This window comes from Aethalodelphis obliquidens, unplaced genomic scaffold (assembly GCF_003676395.1).
Source record: "Aethalodelphis obliquidens isolate GAN/ISIS:26980383/991018 unplaced genomic scaffold, ASM367639v1 scaffold109, whole genome shotgun sequence".
NCBI lineage: Eukaryota > Metazoa > Chordata > Mammalia > Artiodactyla > Delphinidae > Aethalodelphis > Aethalodelphis obliquidens.
The window spans coordinates 1669283-1690041 of NW_020838053.1; the positions used below are offsets into that span (position 1 = coordinate 1669283).

Here is a 20759-nt window from a genome sequence, read left to right on the forward strand (position 1 = left end):
GTAGAAGGACCAAGTTAAAGAGGCCGAAGGGATGGAGACAGCCAGAATGTTTCACCTCATTTCCTGATTCTAGGCCCTGTGTCTGACCCTGACTAGAATTTGCTGTCTGCCAACTGTGATGACATCCCTCTGTCCTTGGTCTGCACACCTCTCTGTGGAGGTCATCTGGCAGAGGTGTCCCTTTCCCGCCTGTTAGAGAGTAAGCCTCCTCCAGAGGATGGAGGTGTACTATTAGTAGAAGTATGTGTCTTCTGTGATTTGTGGAATTGGAAATAATCATGAAGCAAGTTAGCTAAGTTATCACTATCTTCTGTAAGGACCCCTCAAAATCAACAGCACATTGTATTAGGAACCCTGCCGTTGAATTATTCTGTAATTTTCAAAAACCGGAAAGATTTTTGTGGGAACAAAATGCTCTTTTTTTCAAACTTAGTTCTGAGGAAATCGTTTGGAAGGTGGGAGGAAAAAAAAAATTCTGCTATGATTGAACTTGAAAATATGCAAGTCACCGCTAGTCACTAGGAGCTAGAAAAGCATTCGTAGTCCTAAGACGGTGGAATTATGTCAAGATGATAAGATCACACATGATACAAATGTGGCAATATCCAATTATCTTAATATTTTGAGTGTGGAGTTTCTCTGTGCCCCGGCAGAAAGGGATGACTGTGAGGTCTGAATCCCACCCAAAAGTCGAAACACATTTCTTCAAACCTTGATCATGAATAGAATCTTTGCTCCATTCTGGTTATAATTTATTTATTTTTTAATGGAAATTTGAAAGCAACCATTAAAGAGGACATCCAGGCTAGCTTGTCTGACACAAGGTGAGATTGCTTCAGAGCTGAGTGGTTTCCAGAAGGGTCTTTTCAGCCTTCTAGGAGGATTGTGTCTTACAGTGTGAGCTCTGCCGGGTCAGGATGCTTTCTGGCTTAGGTAGACTAAAGCCGGGGGCTCTTGTAAAGAGGGGACACACCAGGCTTCAGAGGAAGTGGGATGCTTAATGTGCTTGGGAGAAGAATAGCAAGAAAGGAACATAAAGAGGGGGAAAGAGGAGAAAAAAGAAGAAGACGTTTTGAAATGTATTCTTTGAGCTGAGGATCGATTTCCTGGGCTTGATGGTGTCAGTCTGAGCTTGCCTTGGAAGCACAGCACAGTGAGGTAGGGTGTGTGTGTGTGTGTGTATGTCTGTACACTCATTAACTTAGCCTGGTTCCTTCTGCCTTGCTGATTCCTAATATATGAAAACCAAACTCTTAACCCTAAATCTATCTTGCTTTCTTACTCTTCCCAAAGGGAGCTTTATCAATGGAATTGATTTGGATTTAAGCAACAATTGAAAACCTACCAGTTACCAAGCACGGACATGTGCTTTTGTAAAAATAACCTTATTTAATCCTTTAATAAGAATCGTGGTGTGGTTGATATTATTATTGACTGTCGGGTGATAAACTGAGCTTAAGGGAGGCAAGGTCATGCAGTGGGAGCCTTGGACCTGGCTTTGTACCAGTGTTCTTCCTTCGTGCCATGTTACAGAGCTGACAGAAGAGGGCTTGGGCCCTTACACTTTGGGAGGATATTGAAATCTAATGGGAGAGGAAATCTGTCATGAATTAGCACTTGCAGGCAATGTGCTAGGTGCCTAATTGAGACTCCAAGCTACAGAACATTTTCATCTTCAGGCAAGAGAATAGTGAGCAACCTCTCTTTCTCCGTGGTCACTTCCTTGAGAAGCTACCACTGTAGGGAGAAGCTTGCATCTCTGGGATTGCACAGCAAGCTGCCAACCAGTGGCTCCCAATTTCTCATGCTTTTTATGTACAACTGGGTAGGAAACCGTTTCTTGCATCATGAGCTACCAGGTGTCGTCTGGGCCTCTCGCACCCTGTGCCGGTCCTCCCCGGGGAGCTTTTCTTCTTCTCTCACTCCTTTAAGCATGGCAGTCTGAGGCCAAGCCCAGTGTGACGTCATGCCCTCCTACCAACTTCTGCAATAACTCTTTAGGCCAAGGGGTTCCCCGTGCAGCAGTCCAAGCTAGAGCTATTAAGGCCCAGTGCCCCTCACCCAGGCAGCCGGCACCTGTCCAGGAAGGCAGGAGTCTGCTGCCCAGCACATGAGCCTGCTGTCTGCCAGCTGGCCCAGGAGGCTCCGTGTGCCAAGCAGGGGACGTGTGACGGGATCCATGCCCGAGTGTTTCCTGAGAAGTAGAAAATGCATGTGACCAGGGCTGCCAAAGCCTGGCCCAGAAAAAGGGATGACAAGAAAAGCAAGGCATGTTTCTCTAAAGAAGACCCAAAGATATAAACCACCACCACAACAACAAAAATCTGTAAAACCGTCTCGAGAGTGTCATATATTTGTATTTTCACCTCCTGCCCTAAAACTTCTCAGAAAGCCTTGCACGTAGTAGCGGATGGTAAGTGTGAAAAAATGAGTGTATCATTAAGGTCCCTGCTCGACCAATTTTATTTTGCAACTCAGCACAGTGCCTGGTACCATAGGAGATGCTCAATGAATATTTGTGGGATGAAATGCTTGAGGAATCTCAAAGTCTTGCTGTCAACTGACTAAAGCCCTCAAGTCTCCTTGCTTGATCTACCTGCCTAACAAACCAAGACGAAAAGTTGAAAGGCCTAGAAGACATCTTATCTTCATGTCTAAACCCCTGGTGATGCCATAAGAAACCCTAGACCCGTGGGTCCCAACCTTGGTGTCCCTAAGCTTCTCAAGGGCTAAGAGACAAACAGCTGGCAGTCCAAGGGTGGCTGTCACACTTGAAGTCTCCATGAACTTGGCCTTCTCATCTGACACATCTGCTCCAGGCAACTGTAGCCTCAGAGATCTCCACCTAGGCTGGATGGTCTCCACTCAGGTGGTAACTCATTCTTCCATGCTATCCAGAAGCACTGACTGACAGCTATCTCTAATGCTGGTTTGTAAAATTCAGGAAATCACATTGCTAATCGTTTCCATTTGTTGGATGGACAGACTCTTTTCAAAACACACAAAAACGCTTGTCCATCAAACAAACGAAGGGGTTGAGAATTAGGGGGTGAAAAACATTGGGACCTACTACCCTGAGCTTCAAGCCACTGACATCAGATGTCGGTCCCATCTTTGGTTCAGAAGAATCAAATTATGTCATCGTTATTTTTCAGCTCTAGCTAGGAATTTATGATTTGTGGGTACAGGTGTGCTTGTGGGAAATGAAGGAAACTGGAGGAAGGAAGAGAGGGTGTGTATCCCTTGGGACTTTTGTGGTTGCCAACCACCTACTCTGACAACATTATGCGCCCACCACAGGCCTCAGGGCAGTTGGTGTAGCGTGCAGGAAGGGACTAGAGGAGTCTAAACCCTGGGCTTCTTGAAGCCAGAGCCCGTGTCTGATGATTCTTGGAAATCCCAGCACCCACCTCATTCCTGGCACCTCAGAAGCCCTCAGTTAGTGATGTAAGTGAACTGAGCATTCCTCAGAGGGCTCACTTTGGGTGACATGGTATGTGTGGCCCCTTCACTGTGGGCCACTCTCAGCCCTCCCAGGAATTCTTCCCCAGGTACCAGTCATGTGCCAGGCTCTCCCCAAAACCCAGAGCCTTCATCGTGGATAATGTTGGCTTACTGGGGACATACCAGGCTGCGCGTTCCGGAGGCTCTGGCTTAATGACTGTGTAGATTTGCTTACTTAGAATTTTCAGGCTGATATGACAGATGTTTGAAGTGGGGGTGGAAGAGGTGACAGAGGGAAAGGCCCTCTACTAGTAGCTGACTCTGGTCCAACTTGTAACTGGACCAGAGGGAGAAAGAGCCCATCTAAGGAACTGCCTCGCCAAGGACAGTGGACCGAGACAGAGAGCATCGGAGAGTACCATCCTGCATCCTTCCCTCCTTCCCTTTTTCTCGTATATTAAGAGATGCTTGAATAGATGCTCAGTGCCAGAGGCTCTGTGTGGTCATAGGGGGGATACGTAGATGTAGGACAGGTTGTCACTGCTTTTCAGAAGCTCACAGCCTTGCTCTCAAGGCGGCAGGTGTGACCTTGGTTGTTCTGAGATGTGCTGTGGCTGTGGTGTAGATAGTACTTGCCCTGGTGGCTCAGAGGCAAGGGAGCTCCTTTTTAGCTGTTGTCTGGGTGGGTTTCATGGAGAAGGACTTTGAGCTGAGATTTGAAATAGGATGGGACTGTAGTAAGTGGATTCTTCTGGCTGAGATGGAAGAGGGCATTCTGTCACTCGGCTCAGTGGCTCTAATCATGATGGTCCTATTGGCCGAAAGAAGTAATTGAAGAGGACCAGATTTGGAGGAAATTGTAAAGAAATTAAGAAGTCAGTAGGAACAACTTCCTTCCCTACCTAATATTTGGTTGTCTTCTGCCTAGAGTGTCAGTCATGACCTAGGCCTCAAAAGACAGTTTGTGTGTGCGTTTGTGTGTGTGTGCATACACGCACACATACGCAGAATTGAAATAGCATCCACTTGCCTACCATTTGTGACAGTCAGAATCCTAACGTTGTAGTAGAGGGTAAAGCGTCTAAGAGTTGAAGACCTAGATTCTAGTCGTGGCTTGTCCCGTTTGCTTTGATTTGGGGGAAATTACTTTGCCTTTGTAACCTGCAGTTATCTACTCTCTAAGTTTGGAATATTCCTTCATGTTTTATAAGGTGATGCAATTCATTGCGCACAAGTACTTTCTGAACAAATAAAAGGTGTTAACTGTGATATTTTCAGGAGGCAGACACTTTGTTCTATTTCTAAAAAATGCAAGGACAATGGATTTCTGTCCCAGTACTTCTGTCCAAAGTTCTGACCCCCTGGGAGATGGCAGAGCAGGGCTGGGGGTGAGGCTGGCAGAGCTTCCCTCCCCCAGCTTTCCTGGTCATGTATGTTGACGAACAGCTCGTGGACAGTGGAACAATTGCATGGAGGTTAAGTCTCGTGCCTTCAAATCAAGCAAAGAGGTTGGCCAGAAAGTGTGAGGGCTCCCATCCTGGGGAGAACGCCTCATGCCCTTTCCCAAACCGCCTGTCTGTTGGCTGTCTATCTCTATCATCTCTCTCTATCTCTCAGCCCGGCTTTGGGTCCCTGGACTGCTGTCCGAATCTGAAGACAGCCCTCTCTGTAGATCTGCCCTCCTCCCCTGCTGCCTGCCCCAGACGTGGAAGTATGAATCTAAGCGGGGGGCATTTTCCCCAGCTCTGAAATAACCTGGGACAGGAAACAGCCGGACCCTCCCAGTCCTTGGTGAAGAAAGAGTGCCCTCTAGTGGGTATTGTCTGGAGCTGCTCCAGATCCATGTCACAGCTCAGCCAAGGACAAAACAACCCGCTCGTGGCCCTCCTGCCAAGGATCTCGAAACTGCCTTTGGGTTCGGTTTGTTTTTCTCCTTGTGTGAAGAAAAATAAAGAAAGAACAGCGGGAGACCAGTTGTGAGAGCAGCTCCGACAGTGCTCTGACAGCCTCCTTATCTTGGGAGGTTCACCAAAGAACCCCAGGGCCAGTGATGGCAGCAAGGTAGACCATGACATCGGGTGCTTTTTAAAGGGCATGTGACAATTTCTATATACATCACTTACCTGTCTTGGCCGGTCTCTTCCATGAGGGGTTAGATTTGTGAGAAGGAAACTCTATTGAAGAATGATTACCGAAAGGGTTAAATATCTTGTCGGGTGACCCTCCGTGGAGAGCAAATCCACCGCAGTTGATTTCATTTTTGGTAGTGGAAGTGTACAGATCTGACTAGTAAAACCCTGTATGTACTGGCATAAACAGGGGAATTTTCCCTTTAAAACCTGTTTCAGTAAAAGCTGTTGGGTAGGGAGCATAGAGGGGCGGGGGCTAGGGAGGGCGCAGGACACCCATCAGGGGAGCAGGAACCTGATCATATGTGATGGTTGCTGGATTAGGTAACAGCTCCGCTGGTTGAAATTGGATCTTGGAGGGTGAGTGTTAACATCTCTGGTGTCCCGGTGAAAGGTTCATTTGAGACCTGCATGGTGCTACAGAGATAAAAAAGGAGCTTTTAAATAATCATTTTGTCTCCTACTTGCCAGAGTGCCGGCTTCAAGCAGTAAATGGGTAGCATCACTCTGCTTAGACATATCGGCCTTTTCGTTTATTTAATGTTGGTGGGATTTTTTTTTTTTTTTTTTTAACTCCCTGGCCGAACAGTTTCTCATACCAGTGAATCTCAACACCCATTTTTTTTTTTTTTTTTTTTTTGCGGTACGCGGGCCTCTCACTGCTGTGACCTCTCCCGTTGCGGAGCACAGGCTCCGGACGCGCAGGCTCAGCGGCCATGGCTCACGGGCCCAGCCGCTCCGCGGCATGTGGGATCTTCCCGGACCGGGGGACGAACCCGTGTCCCCTGCATCGGCAGGCGGACTCTCAACCACTGCGCCACCAGGGAAGCCCCAACACCCATTTTTATAGTGGTACGGATGCTGCTCCTTCTGGGCAGAAACCTGTACATGCAGTGTTGTTTATTGGTCGATCCGGGCCTCTGCCCAGCACACATGCACAGTCCAAGACCCTCAGAACCAGAATCTTCCATGTAAAATAGTGGAAGAGGAAAGTTTTCTTTTGTTTATATTGTGTGTGAGTGTGTGTGTGTAAGTGTGTGTGTGTGTGTGTATAGTTATGATGGTGGTTCTGACACATACTCTGAAATTTCTATTTTCACAATCATTTGAGTATAATTTAAAGGGTGTAATTTGGAGAAGACTGTTGGGTTTTTTGTTTTTCCACATTTTTCTGTTCCTTTATTTTCTTCAGATCTCTGGTTTGGGGCCAATTTATGTGTCCTGAACTCTGAATATAAATGCAAGCACCATTGATGTTATGGTACATTGTATTTCTAGCATACCAATTTCTTCTTGGCCACATTTAGAAATCAATTACATTAAATCTCAGTGAATCCAAATTTCGTTTTGAAGAGTATTTATTTACAGGAGTCATCAAATTATATAAAAGCTAAGCGAAATGATAACACTCTTACTCTGCGTGTGTGTGTTTTTTTCCCCCAACTAAATGTATCTTTCGTACCTGAGGGGGGAAAAACTAAGAGTCAGTATAGATTACGGCTTCACCCTCTGTGCTAGTCCTGGAACTTCTTTGGTGGGTAGGGGGTTAACGCTGTATCCTTTCAGTGTCCTTGGCCAGCTTTAGCAACCTGCTCTCTTATTTCATTTAAAACCAGTTAGATTTCAAGACCAAGAAAAATATTAATTAGGTAGGTGTACAGCGTTTGTGTGGACGTTTCGTGCTTCCCGTTGATTGTTTAAACGAAAAAGTGGGGCATGGGCGTGGGTGCAACTGAGAGAGGCTGGAAAGAGAAAATATTCTCAGAGGTAAATATTGGGCACATGGGAAATACTAGTAGGAACATGCCCACCTAGTCACCTACCTGGTGCCTGGAGGAACTAGTGCCAGCACTTTGGTCTGTGCATGCCTGTCTCTTTGCCTCTCTTTCTCCTCTCATAACAAATTGAACTTTGCTAGAGGAGCAAGCTAATGGGGTGAGCAGGTCAGTCTGAGGCACAGGTGCCGTCTGACGATGCTCATCACCACCTCAGGTAACGCAGTGTTTAGGTAGCCCTAGGAAAGTGCGTCTTCACCATTAAGATGACATGATTATTTTTTGCTTTGCTACCATTGTTGCGACCAGAAACCATCACAAGATCTGTCCGTGCTGGATCTGTCAGGAAGGATTGTTATAGACTGATGAGGAAGAAGCACTTGGAGGCATCACTGCCCGGCTCCGGAGTTAACCAGCCTCAGCATCTTGGGCAGATTTCCCGTCAGCCAAAGTTTGCAGCCTCTTCTGGGATACACTGGCCGTATTAGTGTCAAGTTTTGCCTCAGCACCAGTTTTTTAATGATCAAGCAAAAGTGCAACAATTACAGAATGGCTCAGAGTTGATCTTCTTTTTCTTTTTTTCATTTGTAAATGGCCCATCGATATTTGTCGTTGGTAAAGTAATGAAAATTCATTCAGTAAAATTCACTGGGGAAACATCCATAAACCCCACGTAAATGCCCTCACCTGGAAGAATTCACTGGGCTGTACAGGCCAGGAAGGAAGGGTTCCTGGGCTCTGAGCCCAGCTCCTTGCGGGGTCACGTTCTTTTCCCCACCTTTAGGGACTGGTATTCAGGAAATGGTTACTGCATTCATTTCCTTTCTTAAGGAAACCTTTGTTAGTGATATGTTCTTCTGAGGACTTTGTAGATCTGAGTAAATAAATTCAAGGAACTGAATAACATGACTAAATCTTTATTATTCTAAGATCAAAGGGACAGTTTCCCATTACAAAAAAAGGATGTCATTGGAAAAAGGTCCACAAAATAAACCTCCAGGATCCCCTAACCTGTGCCATTAACAATGTAGCAATTTTCTTTTAGTGCAGCAGAATATTAAAAATTCAGATGCAAGAGGAGAACCTGGGTCCTGAAGTCTGGCTTGTTGGGCGTCAGAGAGGACTTCCTTCTTTCCTCCCCAGCTAACTGCCTTCCCCACGTCCTCCTTTCCCTCCTCCCGTCCTTTCTTACTTCATGGGGTGTGGGGGGCACGTGTCCCTACCCCGTGCCTTTAATCCTAACCGCCAGCCCTGGTCCACATGACTTGACCTTCCACTTGACTGTCTCCTGTTTCATGAAAGCAAAGCTGCCATTTTCCTTTTAGCACAGGAATCGGGCTTTCCTTTGAAACAGCTTCCAAGGTTGCTTCTTGTCATGCCTGTTAGAAGCCAGGAGCATGTGGACACAGCCAGCAGTTATGCTGGTATTATATGTGATGAAATGCCCTGAGTGTCTACATGTCCCCTCGGATTGAGCTCAGATCCACCTTCCCTGTCACAACCCCGTGGGGCTGCCTTGCTAGGGCTCAGGAGACAACTGCACGTGGCACCGTCCCTGTGGTGCTCACCAGATGCATCCCGGCTGGAAACAGCTCTGGGCTCTCTGGCTGCACCAGTGTTCACATACCCACCAGGCTGCGTAGACCCTGCCACCTCCGTCCCCAAGATGTGAACCAGCATGGGACGCCTTCTCCTCCGTCTTTAATCGTGTTCCTCCTTTCCTACTCTCAGTTTGTTTTTAATTGGAAATTCTTTTCGTGTTCGCTCTCAACAAAGACTTGGCTGCTGACAGGTAAACTGGGCTCAGATGAGTGATTTACTTTATGGCAGGTTGTCTGAAGGTAGTAAAAAGAGACTGCCTAGCTCTTCTGCTGATTTACTAAATCACTTGATCTCTTTCAGTCCAAATCACCCCCTCATCCCCCGCAAATGGTCATGGTGTTTTAATAAAAAGCAGAGCCTCTAACAGAGCTGAGCCTTCTCCATCCTATCAGAATACTGGCTTCTCTGAATCCCCGAGACAGCTTGTTAAAAGGACCTCACCCTTGTTTGTACCAGGATGGAGTTCTTATCACCTGGAACAGATTGATCTCAATGTGGGGAGATGGAAATCCCTAGTCCAGGGGAGAGGTTTAACACTTCCCTCCAAATTAACTGGATTTGCCTGGCTTAGATTATTGGGGAGATGAAAATTCAGGCTGATCGAATATTCCAAAGTCAATGAGTGTAAACCCACAACCTCACAGAAATCTAAAATTAGGAATGAAGAAGGAAATGCTTTTCCTTGAATTAAAATTCGGCAGTTTGGGGATGAAAGTGAAAACTATATTGCTATCATTAATTTGTTTGTAGATTTGAAATTTCTTTCACTGTCGTAAAATACGCATAACCTGAAACTTATCATTATAACTGTTTTTGAGTGGACAGTCCAGTGGCATTAAGTACATTCGCATTGTTGTGCTGCCGTCACCACCATCCATCTCCAGAACTTTTTCATCTTCCCAAGACGAAACTCTGTACCGGTTAATCACGAACTCCTTATCTCCCTCCTTCCCGGCAGCCCGTGGTACCCACTGGTCTACTTTCTGCCTCCATCAATTGGACTATGCTAGGTACCTCATAGGATGGGATATAATTAACTTGGGGAACGAAGCAAATCTGTCCTTGCATTTTCTCCTCCTCCAATCCCTCTCTTTTTCCAACCCATTGCTCAGATGCCATATTGCAAGTAATTTGAGACTTAGCCAAACGATACATTGGGAGTTTTTTTGTTGTTGTTATTAACCTTTGCTTCGTTGGGTTACTCTTAACACCTCCCCACTCTTTTGGGTCTTCCCGCAGTTTTGAGTATCCGGGGAGCGCAGGAAGAAGAGCCAACAGACCCCCAGCTGATGCGACTGGACAACATGCTGCTGGCGGAGGGGGTGGCCGGGCCAGAGAAGGGTGGCGGCTCGGCCGCGGCGGCTGCGGCGGCGGCAGCTTCTGGAGGCGCCGGTTCCGACAATTCGGTGGAGCATTCTGATTACAGAGCCAAACTCTCACAGATCAGACAAATCTACCACACGGAGCTGGAGAAATACGAGCAGGTAACCACAGCCCTGTGGGGTCTGGGCGCCCCCCAGCCCTTCAGGAAAAGGGCGGAGGCATCAGGAAACTCAGGGCTGTGGGCGCCGAGGCGGGCAGCGTTTCCTGGAGACTGACATCTGGGATCCAGCATCTCCGGCCTCACCCCAGAGCCACTTGCTGAACCTGAGCCCACCGAGTCCTTGGTGTCCACTGTTGAAAACCCGGGCAAACTAGAGATAAAGCCGTAAAAAAAAGTCGAAGTTGTAAATGATGATTTCAGAAAACATCCATAGTCAATATAAGGAAAACCCAGTTCCTGGAGCTCTGGAGTGTTTCCCTGTGCACATGCAGCCCCGGGGCTCTCAGGGTCATGAGCAGAGGGTCATGGTGCTCATGGAATCCTATGGAAATGGACACTAAAGTCCCTCGCTCTACCTAGATTCAGTTCAAATGGGAGTCAAACATGTTCTGCTTTTTATATATGGTGTGCAATACGAGACACGCCTCCCGCTAGAAGAAGAGTAGAGGGTCTCAGGGGACCCCTGGAGTCAGACAAAGTTGAATTCCAGTCCTAACACTCCACTAAATGTCTCTGGGATCCAGTGGTCCACGTACTATACCCTAAAAGCTGGGGGTTTTTGGCAAAGAGCTGTGGATTTGGAGTCTAGGATATCAAAGAGCCATAAAAATCATATGAAGGAAAGGCTGAGAAAGGCTTTAAGTCATAGAACAGTATATAAATGTTGTACGGTATTCTAATTATAATAGCGCCCCTCTCTACTAAAGGACCCCCCCCACACACATACACACACATGTGAATTTTTTTAAATTTATTTATTTATTAATTTATTTAATTTTTGGCTGCATTGGGTCTTCGTTGCTGCGCGTGGGCTTTCTCTAGTTGAGGCAAGCGGGGGCAACTCTTCGTTGCGGTGCGTGGGCTTCTCATTGCGGTGGCTTCTCGTTGCGGAGCAGGGGCTCTAGGCGCATGGGCTTCAGTAGTTGTGGCACGTGGGCTCAGTAGTTGTGGCTCACGAGCTCTAGAGCACAGGCTCAGTAGCTGTGGCGCAAGGGCTTAGTTGCTCTGCGGCATGTGGGATCTTCCCGGACCAGGGCTTGAACCCGTGTCCCCTGCATTGGCAGGCGGATTCCTAACCACTGCGCCACCGGGGAAGACCCCACATGTGAATTTAAATATCAATATTGTGTCCTCTGGTCAGTATGAGCAATACTACTTTATTAGGAGTCCCTTAACGTCAGGCTGTCCTCCCATTATTTATAGATACATTTGTTGTCATCTCTTTGGATGTGACATTGTCCTGAAGTTCTAAGTTAACTTACTTCCATTGAATTGTTAGGTTTATGGCTTTCTTTTCTTTTTTAAGGGTCACAGAAGAAGGGGGAGAAAAAGCAAAAAGTGGAAGACCCTGTACTGTCCACTTACGACTGTCTAGGTAGAAGGCAAATGCAAATTTAATAGAAAATTTAAATTTTAAAATAGAAATAGGCATTTTAAAATTTAAAGTGAAGAAAGTTTCATTATTGCACTCCTATCTACCTTTGAAATGGATTTCTACAAAGTCCCTTCTTTTATGAGGGAAAACGGTGTGAAGCTGGAAGCCAAGCGTGGTGAATTTCAGCCATCAGACGGGTGTAGGGAGGGTTCAAGGGGAGGAAAATAAAAGCAATCTTGTGGTAAGAACCTGTGGACCGTCACCCTCCACCTTCCTGGGAAAGAAGAAACATTCTTAACACGGTGTAGGCTCATGTAGACATTTCCTCAGTTCCCAGGAGAGGCTGAGCTCAGGTAAGCTGGCTGATCTATGACAGCTTCCCCACCTGGGCCATCATGTTAGGGTTCAGAGTCTGCCCCAACTAACGGGATAAGTTGGGAAGACACATGGGGACGTTTGCTGACAAGGTCCCTAGCTGGCCTCTTGGGTTCTTCCTACTCTGTGCTTTCCCTATTTTACCTTCACTGCTAAGCTTGGCCTCTGGCATAACAAACTATCTTGACCTAGTATCCAGGTTAACTCATGCCAAAGTCCAGGGGCACACGACGAGTGTGGCTTCCTCCCTAAACCCATAACTGGCATGGATGTTAGGCTGGATGGCGTTTAGAACTGGCTTTCTTCTGAGCTCAGGTTGCCAGCAACATAGACGAATGGACCCTTTCCTTGACTCACTCTTCCATCCTCATCCAAAATGACTAAAGCACTTCTGTCAACTTAACGGCACTTGTTCCTCGAGGTAATTTTAAGGCTGGGTCCTCCAGACAGGTACTGTCATCATCTTCATTTCGATACAGCTGAGGAACTGGAGGTCAAAGAGGTTAGGTGATGTATCTGGGTCACACATCCAAAGGAGGGACAGAGTTGGCCCTGGAAGCCAGATTTTGACCCTTAGCCCAAGGGCTCTTATTGGAACAATACCCAGCCAGCCGCACTTAATGTGGAACAAGTATGGACGTCTGTAGACAATGAAGTAACCGGCTTGACCTCTCTGTTACTTTCATGGACTAGATTGATGCTCTCTAAGAGAGGCTAGTGATAAAAAAACTATTCTTCTTCAGAAACTTCTCACAGATATCTACCTATTCTAAGTAATAATCATGCTGGAAATTGGGAGCTTAAGGAAAAGCTCCATCAGTACAGAGCAAATTAGGTAAATGTAGTAGCAGTCTGTATTTGTTATTCTTCAAAAACTCTAGAAAATCATTTCCTTATTTCTTTGGGCATTTTCTGGGTAAGAACTGAATACTGTTTAACATACTCTATGTGCTTAATAATTTATTAATATTAGTTGTATTGTTAATTATAGTAAATAGCAGATTATAAGGAAATTATGCCACTAACCTTCTAGCTAGTATGTCTGAGAGACAGATCTTCTTCATTGTTTTCTGTAAGCATTCCTTGCGGGAGCTTCCTTAAAAATAGGAAAAATGTCAGTCTCTGTTTTAGTAGTACCTAGATGGTTACCAAACTGACTATTTAAGAGTTGATTCTGTTGTTTTGGTTTGTTTTGTTTTGATTTTAGTTTGGTGATGGTAGATAACCAGAGGATCAGTTAGCTTTCCAGTAAGTAGCTACCATAACCCTACTCACCCATCCCCCACCTCCCCCACCCCAAAAAAACCCAACGTGAGTCAGCCATTGTTTCACCCTGAGGTTATTAGATAAAGAAGGCTTCTAGAGACTTTCACTCAAAAGAAAAGAAGGAAATTGTTTTCTTCATTAAAAGGGGCTGGTAAAACACTTTTTCAGCAGATCATGTTGGAAGCGAAGGTATTTAAGAGCTAGCATATTCTAATAGATAAAACCGTGATATCCAGAAACCTGAATTTTGTTCCAAGTGCTATTCTAAAAAACGATACTCTTGTCGTTTTGCAGAGTTCTTCACTTTTCAGTTTTCGTGAATAATGCTGCCAGGGCATTGACAAGGCTGTCTCTAAGGCCGAACCCAGGTGGGTCAGGTCCCTTCACAGCCAAGAAAGTCTTAAAATCCCAGTCACATTCGTTGCTGAAATTGGCAGCCGAATCCAGTTTGAAGCAGTAAGCGAAGAAGGTGGGCTGAAGAGAAGTGCAGGAAGGAGGCTTCAAGTCTAGGATTAAATTGCTTAAACTCAAGCAGGATTTTCTAAGAGAGCTTCTCCTGGGTAGGCTGCTCCCAGAAGGGCCTTTGCCTTGGAACTTGGGATGTCTCCTTTCAGAAAGCGTCCGCTTTCTGGGGGCAGCTGGAGGGGTAGCTCCAGGAGGTGTACCATCTTTCGGACAGTCTGCAGCAGAGTCTCCTCTGTCACAGAAACCTTCAGCCGGCGAGGGTCCTATTTAATGAACGATTGCCATCCCCACGCTTCCCAATTCCATCAGGAGCGCCTGGCTACATGGGAGCAGCACAGCCTGTGAAGGTGCCGAGCTTGGGGGAACTGAGGAGGAGACGTGGGTAGTTCAGGTCCTGGAAAAATCTGGATCACTGTGTTCTGTCTGTCTAAAATGGACTTGGAACTCCTCTGCACTGTCTGTTGCGTGTTCCCGAGCAGCTGTTGAGCAGCTGTCTTGCTGCACCTCAGCAGTGGGTGAAAAGACTCCACTGTCTGTTTGGGGCAGAGCAGAGAGGGGCCCGGGATCCAATGCCCTAAATAAGCATCAGGTATTGTGAGTATTTTTATTCACCGTAATGAAGCACTTCATTATTAGCTGAGCACTGTGGCTCCCCAGCAGAGAGCAAGTGCACTTGACAATACCTCCTTCACATCCAGTCCCTCCTCCCTGTGAGCCCCCATCAAGCGGGGAGAGGCTGCAGCCCAGCGGGGGATGAAGCGTTTCTCCGGAAAGCCACTTAGGATGCCTGCCGTGTGCCTCCCCCCACCACGCCCCACCCCGACTTCTCATAGACTTGCTGCCAACTCGCTGCCAGGTTTTATCTCCCCCCCTTGTTGAGGTTGGGGAGAGATGAAGCTTATACTAAGATCTCGTGTTTAGGTAGCAGTTTTCTTAGTAAGAGCAAACTGCTGTTGGACCTGATCTTCTATGGATTCTGTCTGCAGCATATGCCTGCAGCCTAGAAAGAAGGTATTTGTGACCCCCTTTAGTTTTACCACGGGGCGAGAGGTTTGCCCAATCGTGATCCTGTGCTGGGTTTCTAAGTTCTCTGTACTTTGAAGAGATAATAATGACACAATTTATGTGGCCAGACACAAAGAGAGTAACTCATGTAGTCCTTACCACACCCTTTGAGGTACTGTCATCCCCATTTCACAAATAGGGAAGACGAGATACAGGGATCTTACATAACTAACCGAGGCCCCAGAGCGAAGTGAGTGCCAGCGCAGGATCTGAACGCAGGCAGTCTGTGCTCTTAGCCCACTGCTGCGTTCATGTGAGTGATTTACTCCATCTGCAGGTCACTGCACTAGAGCACGGGCACTGCTAGCCTTGCTGAAGGGTCAGGAATGATTCAATCCACTCTCGGACAAATAAAATGAAGTACTGAGTAGTGAAAGGATTTACCCTCATACTCACGGAGGCAGGTCAAAGCCCAGGCCTCCCAGCCCCCAGTGTAGACACAGCCCAGTGGATGCGTCTGCCTTTGTATCTTTGGCCAGCCGACCTCGAAGGATTTCTTGGAGAAATGAACTGTAAATATGTTATTGTTACTGCATAATTGACAGCTAGGAAGGGCTTGGTGCTGTAAAAAAACAAGGGCAATGCAGTGTTAGCCTCAATGGGCGTGTTTCCACTGTTAATATTAAGTTGAACCCTTTGAGTCCTTAGTTCTTCAAGTCTCACAGCATCAAGTTGCCCTTTTTTGTGAACAGTCTTATACAGTTTTAGAACATTACTGTGAGTTAACCTGTGAGTAGATATTTTATTGAATGTTCACTAATAAAACCCGACTACCGAGATGACAAGTAATAGTAACTAAGAGAAAGGGCAGTGGTGCTCTGAGGAGCAGATTCAGGGTCTGGGAAAGAAGAGACACCCTGGCCTGGATGAGGATGTGTTCAGGTCCTGCCTCAGCTGCTGTTTTTTGCTGTGGGCCCTTCATCTCTTGGAGCCAGTTTTCCCAACTGTAAAATAAGGAGGTGGGAAAAATGATCTCCAGTTTCACTTCCAGAGCTGAGAGTATGTTGGCCTCTAACCTGAGAGTTTTCCTTTCTGCAGGGATAACTCCTGAATCCTCTAATTCATATTTGGATGCTGTTTTTTTTTTTTTTTTTTTAACCTATTCCCTTTGTGTTATAGACATAGCAGATCTTCGGAAGACCGGCATAGGAGGGAGTCCTTACGATAAAAGTAGAAGTAGAAATAGATGGATGAGAAATCTCCCAGAAGAGTTATCAGAGCTTTTAAGTCCATGATTCCACTCTTTGGGCTGTTTATGCTGAATTGAATATTTGGAAGCTTTAACATATCAGAGATAAGGGCAAGACAGAAAGTTCATGCTATATGTGGCCCCAAACTCTCTTTGACTGTTAACATTGGGGTGAAGGGTTGTGAAGTGTGTTTTATACTAGTGTCCATGTTCTCATCTTTCATAGTAGTAAAATCATGAAAAATAATTGATTTTGAAAAATACTTAAGAATTTTCTTTTCCCTTTAAAAAAATCCACAGCATGGCCAAAAATTATAATCAAATGGGCGGAAAGGGATTTCCAGGCATCATTTATTTTTTCCGATTTGACAGAATGCCACAAACTAGCCCACTTTCCTTACCTGCACACGTCTCTAGCAAAAGACCTACACAGCCTCACGTCAAGCGTGCTGAGGCTTGGACCCTCCCCACACCCCATGTGTGTCATCCTGCCGTTCCAGGCCTGTAATGAGTTCACCACCCACGTGATGAATCTCCTGCGAGAGCAAAGCCGGACCAGGCCCATCTCCCCGAAGGAGATCGAGCGGATGGTCAGTATCATCCACCGCAAGTTCAGCTCCATCCAGATGCAGCTGAAGCAAAGCACGTGTGAGGCCGTCATGATCCTGCGTTCCCGGTTTCTGGATGCGCGGTGAGTCCCCAGGAGGGGTCTGTCCTTTGGGAGAACCCACTGATCCAGGGTTGGAATCCACGGCTGGCCCTCTCCAAAGACTCCATTGTCATCATGTTCAAGGCTAAGCCAAGTGGTAGCCTGAGAAATGTTCTTAGTCAGGGAAAGGAGTGCTGAGAGGGTGGATGGCCATTGGTCTTATATGGCTCCAGGAAAATGTGTCATGGGCGGGGGTATTCTTTATGGCCGCTGCTTACTCACTCTTCATGAGAAGCAAGGATGACTTAGCTACAGGGACAGAAAAAGCAGGACGTTTTGTTTTCATACCGCTAGGTGTCTCTTTCACAGGAATAGTTTGTAACTATGGGCCCATACAGGTCTTGCTAGATAGTGCAATGACCTATTTTCTCCCAGAAAGTTCTGATTGAGAGCTGGGAATCTTTGCCACAGTATATGTAGGCAGAGAGGGCACCCAGTTCGAGTCAACAAATATTTATAACTAGATTACCATGTGTCCTACTCTGGGCTGAGTTTTAGGGGCACAGAGATGAAAAGATGAAGAAGACATGGTCCCTTGGGCGTAGAGGGGCAAGGGACTGGTCTGATATGGGCCAGCTTTTCAATCAAGATTTGATGTTTTCTACCTGACATTAACTTGTGACCTAATTTGTGAGGTCAAAGAATTCAGTTGAAATCACGGATAGAAAGGTCCTTTACGACAAAAACTGAGACTATAGAACAAATAACCAGTCCTTGGTCCTCCTACCCTCTAGACCAGTGGATTTGTACAAATCCTTTTGATTTCTTTGGTTTCTGTTATCCAGCCTGTAAAATGGTGATATCATATCTTTCATCTACTCTAGGGGAGTGTGTTGATAATTGATCTAATAAATAAGTTTTCAGAGTGTGGATATCCTTTGTGATCTACAGTTCATCTTAAATTAGCCATCTTCTATAAATGCAGATTTCATCATTCATTGTTTCAATTCCTGAATATAATCCCAACATATGATTTTTATTATTGAAACATTAGGTATGTCAGGGTCATATACCATTTAATAATCTGTAGTTTTGTTCCTTTTCATTCAGACACCCAAATGCTCTGCTTTTTAAATTTTTTCACCCCGGAAATCATGTAGTATTCAGCTCTCTTACCTGTACTTTTCTCTCCCTTCACAAGTGTGGTCTTTACAGTTCACAGACCTCTTTAAAACTCCCTGGCACCTCCTAAACTCCCTTTTATTCATTGTGTTTTGGATCACGTGGAATATGAAATAAGAACGCCAGCTAGCAAACTGGATCTCTGGGCTAATAGAATTCCATAGAGTAAGTCAAGAGAAAGTACAAATGAAGAGAGCTGTTCCCAGCAGAGCATGGTGATGAGTGGGGGAATGCACAGGCCCTCTGAAGCAGGACCCCCCCTCCCCACGCCGTGCATCGCCCTCGCCCCGCGGCCTGCTGCCAGCCTGGCTTCTTTAAAGCAGGCCGTTCCGCACGGTACAAAGTGCAAGTGACTGGTGGCCTGTGTCTGGGTCTTTCCCCTGTGCTGTGGCCGCTGCCACTCTGCATGTGTTGTTTACATCCCCATGGTAACTCCCCTCGTTAAAATGCTGGAGTTGGCATTTATGTTGGCAGATACTGAAAAAAAAAAAAGAAAAATTGGGCCCAGACTGGGTTCTTTTCAAGAAAGAAATCAGAGAGAAGGGAGGAGCAGAATCATTTTCTCATAGGATTTCTTCTCTCAGTAACTCTGCTGTGGCCAGCAGAAGGTCAGACTCTAAAAGATGCGAAACTAGGCGAGCTTTGTACAGAGTCCCTTTCACTTCCACCAGCCTTTGCCTAGATTGTTCCAGTTGGCACCAGAAGGACAGTCACTGTAAGAGAGGGTCTGTTTCCTGCTTTGGCTGCAACCTTTAAATCATTGCCTCTGAGCCAAGGTTCAAAACTAAAACAACTAACCTTTTGTCTTTGTTATTAGCATTTACTTAGAGGTATGTATATTTAGTATCGCTGAAAAAATATGACCCCAAGTGCCAACCCAAGGCTAAGCAAATGGTTTTTCCAGCTCAAAAATAAACGTTTGCCTGGACTTCCTGATTGCGGTAGCTAATATCATTGCTTCTAGTGCTATCTATAATGGGGAAAGCTAGCTAAACACACTTTACTAAGAAAGACACATTCACTGCTAATGTTCATGTGCTTCTCTAAACCATGCATCTGATGGGCAGGGCTTCATCGGAAAAGATTTCTTGGAAGACAAAATGCAAGGAGGACTGGATTCAGTAACAGGATTAGTCTTCGTCATGTAATGGGTATGCAGAATTGAATGTTACTGCTTTGTTGTGTAACATTCCTTGTATTCTGTGTTGCTGAAGAACAGATCACCACAAATTTAGCAGCTTAGAACAACACAGAGTTATTATCTCACGGTTTCTGTTGTTCAGGAGCCTGGGCAGGCTAACCTGGGTTCTCTGCTCTAGTCTCACAAAGCTGCAACCCAGGGGTCCGCTGAGGCCACGCTCTTATCTGAAGCTCATTCCAGTAGGGGCATAATTCAGTTCCTTGTGGTTGTAGAACTGAAGTCCCCAGATCCTAGAAGCTGCCCTCTCCACAGGCAGCTTACAAGTTGTCTGCTTGCTTTCTTCCTGGAGAATGTCACCATTTTAAGGATTTAACCTGATCTCCCGTTTCATTAACGCAAAGTCAACTGATTGGTAACTTAATCACAGGAATGATATCCTGTTATTTTCACAGTGCCCCCCAACACATACGCTCAAGGGAAAGAGATGTACCCCAGGGTGGAATCTTACATATCTTCTTAGGATTCTGCCTTCCACACTCCCCAGCTGAGCATTTGGGCCAGGTTTTGTCCACTCAAGTCATATCCTTTTTTTTTTTTTTTTTTTTTTGCGGTACGCGGGCCTCTCACTGTTGCGGCCTCTCCCGTTGCGGAGCACAGGCTCCGGACGCGCAGGCTCAGCGGCCATGGCTCACGGGCGCAGCCGCTCTGCGGCATGTGGGATCTTCCCGGACCGGGGCACGAACCCGTGTCCCCTGCATCGGCAGGCGGACTCTCAACCACTGCGCCACCAGGGAAGCCCCAAGTCATATCCTTTTTGTCTTCCTTATAGTGCCAGAAAAGTTTAACTTAAAAATTCTACTCATTCATTCATTCACTCAACATTTATTATTTCAGCTTTATATCAAGCATTGTGCTGTAAAACTTGGTAAGCTTATTGTCAGGACTACAATAATTCTTTGAGAGAGAGAACTTGTAAACCCTTTTAATGGTTTTCTAGCAATACAGTAATTTTATCTTGTTTTATAAAAATAACATCTTGCTAGAGAGAACAATAAGAACCTAAACACATGGTTGGAAGTACACCTCTGCACTTCACCCTGGTAGACGGAGTTACCTAAAATGATTAGCAAAGGGGACGGTAAGAAAGAGGAAAGGACATCCAATAAGGTCTGGCCAAACTGGCACTGTATTTAGATTTATTTGCTTCTCTGAGTTTTTACTCTCTGTCAAATGCTATATTAGCCACTGGAATAACAAAGATGAAAAAATGCATGTAAATGTGGGTCCTCCTGGGACAGGTGCTCTTATAACAGCATAAAACTGCGCATGATCACAGGAAGTACATCTGCCAAGTTTACCCAAAGGGGAGAGAGAATCGAAAATCAGGGAGAGGCAGACAGTGCTGAGTCTCAGAGGAGTATGATGTTTAACACATAGAAGGAATCACAGAAGCAAAGTGAACAACATAATTCAACTTCCACAGGCATTACTTACTGGAATGCATACTGTGTGTTGGGCAGCGGGGTTTCAAATATGTGTGAAACATGGCTCCTCCCCTT

The 20759-nt window shown here is 45.9% G+C and overlaps 1 protein-coding gene across 5 annotated transcripts in view; it reads left to right on the forward strand.

Moving 5' to 3' along the window:
• PBX1 (PBX homeobox 1) overlaps positions 1-20759 on the forward strand; it is a 283309-nt gene that overhangs the window by 216540 nt on the left and 46010 nt on the right. For all 5 annotated transcript variants that reach the window (XM_027096842.1, XM_027096845.1, XM_027096843.1 and 2 more), the window contains 2 exons: positions 10190-10434; positions 16729-16919. In XM_027096842.1, coding sequence (XP_026952643.1) covers positions 10190-10434; positions 16729-16919 — 436 coding nt within the window. The remainder of the gene's footprint in view (positions 1-10189; positions 10435-16728; positions 16920-20759) is intronic.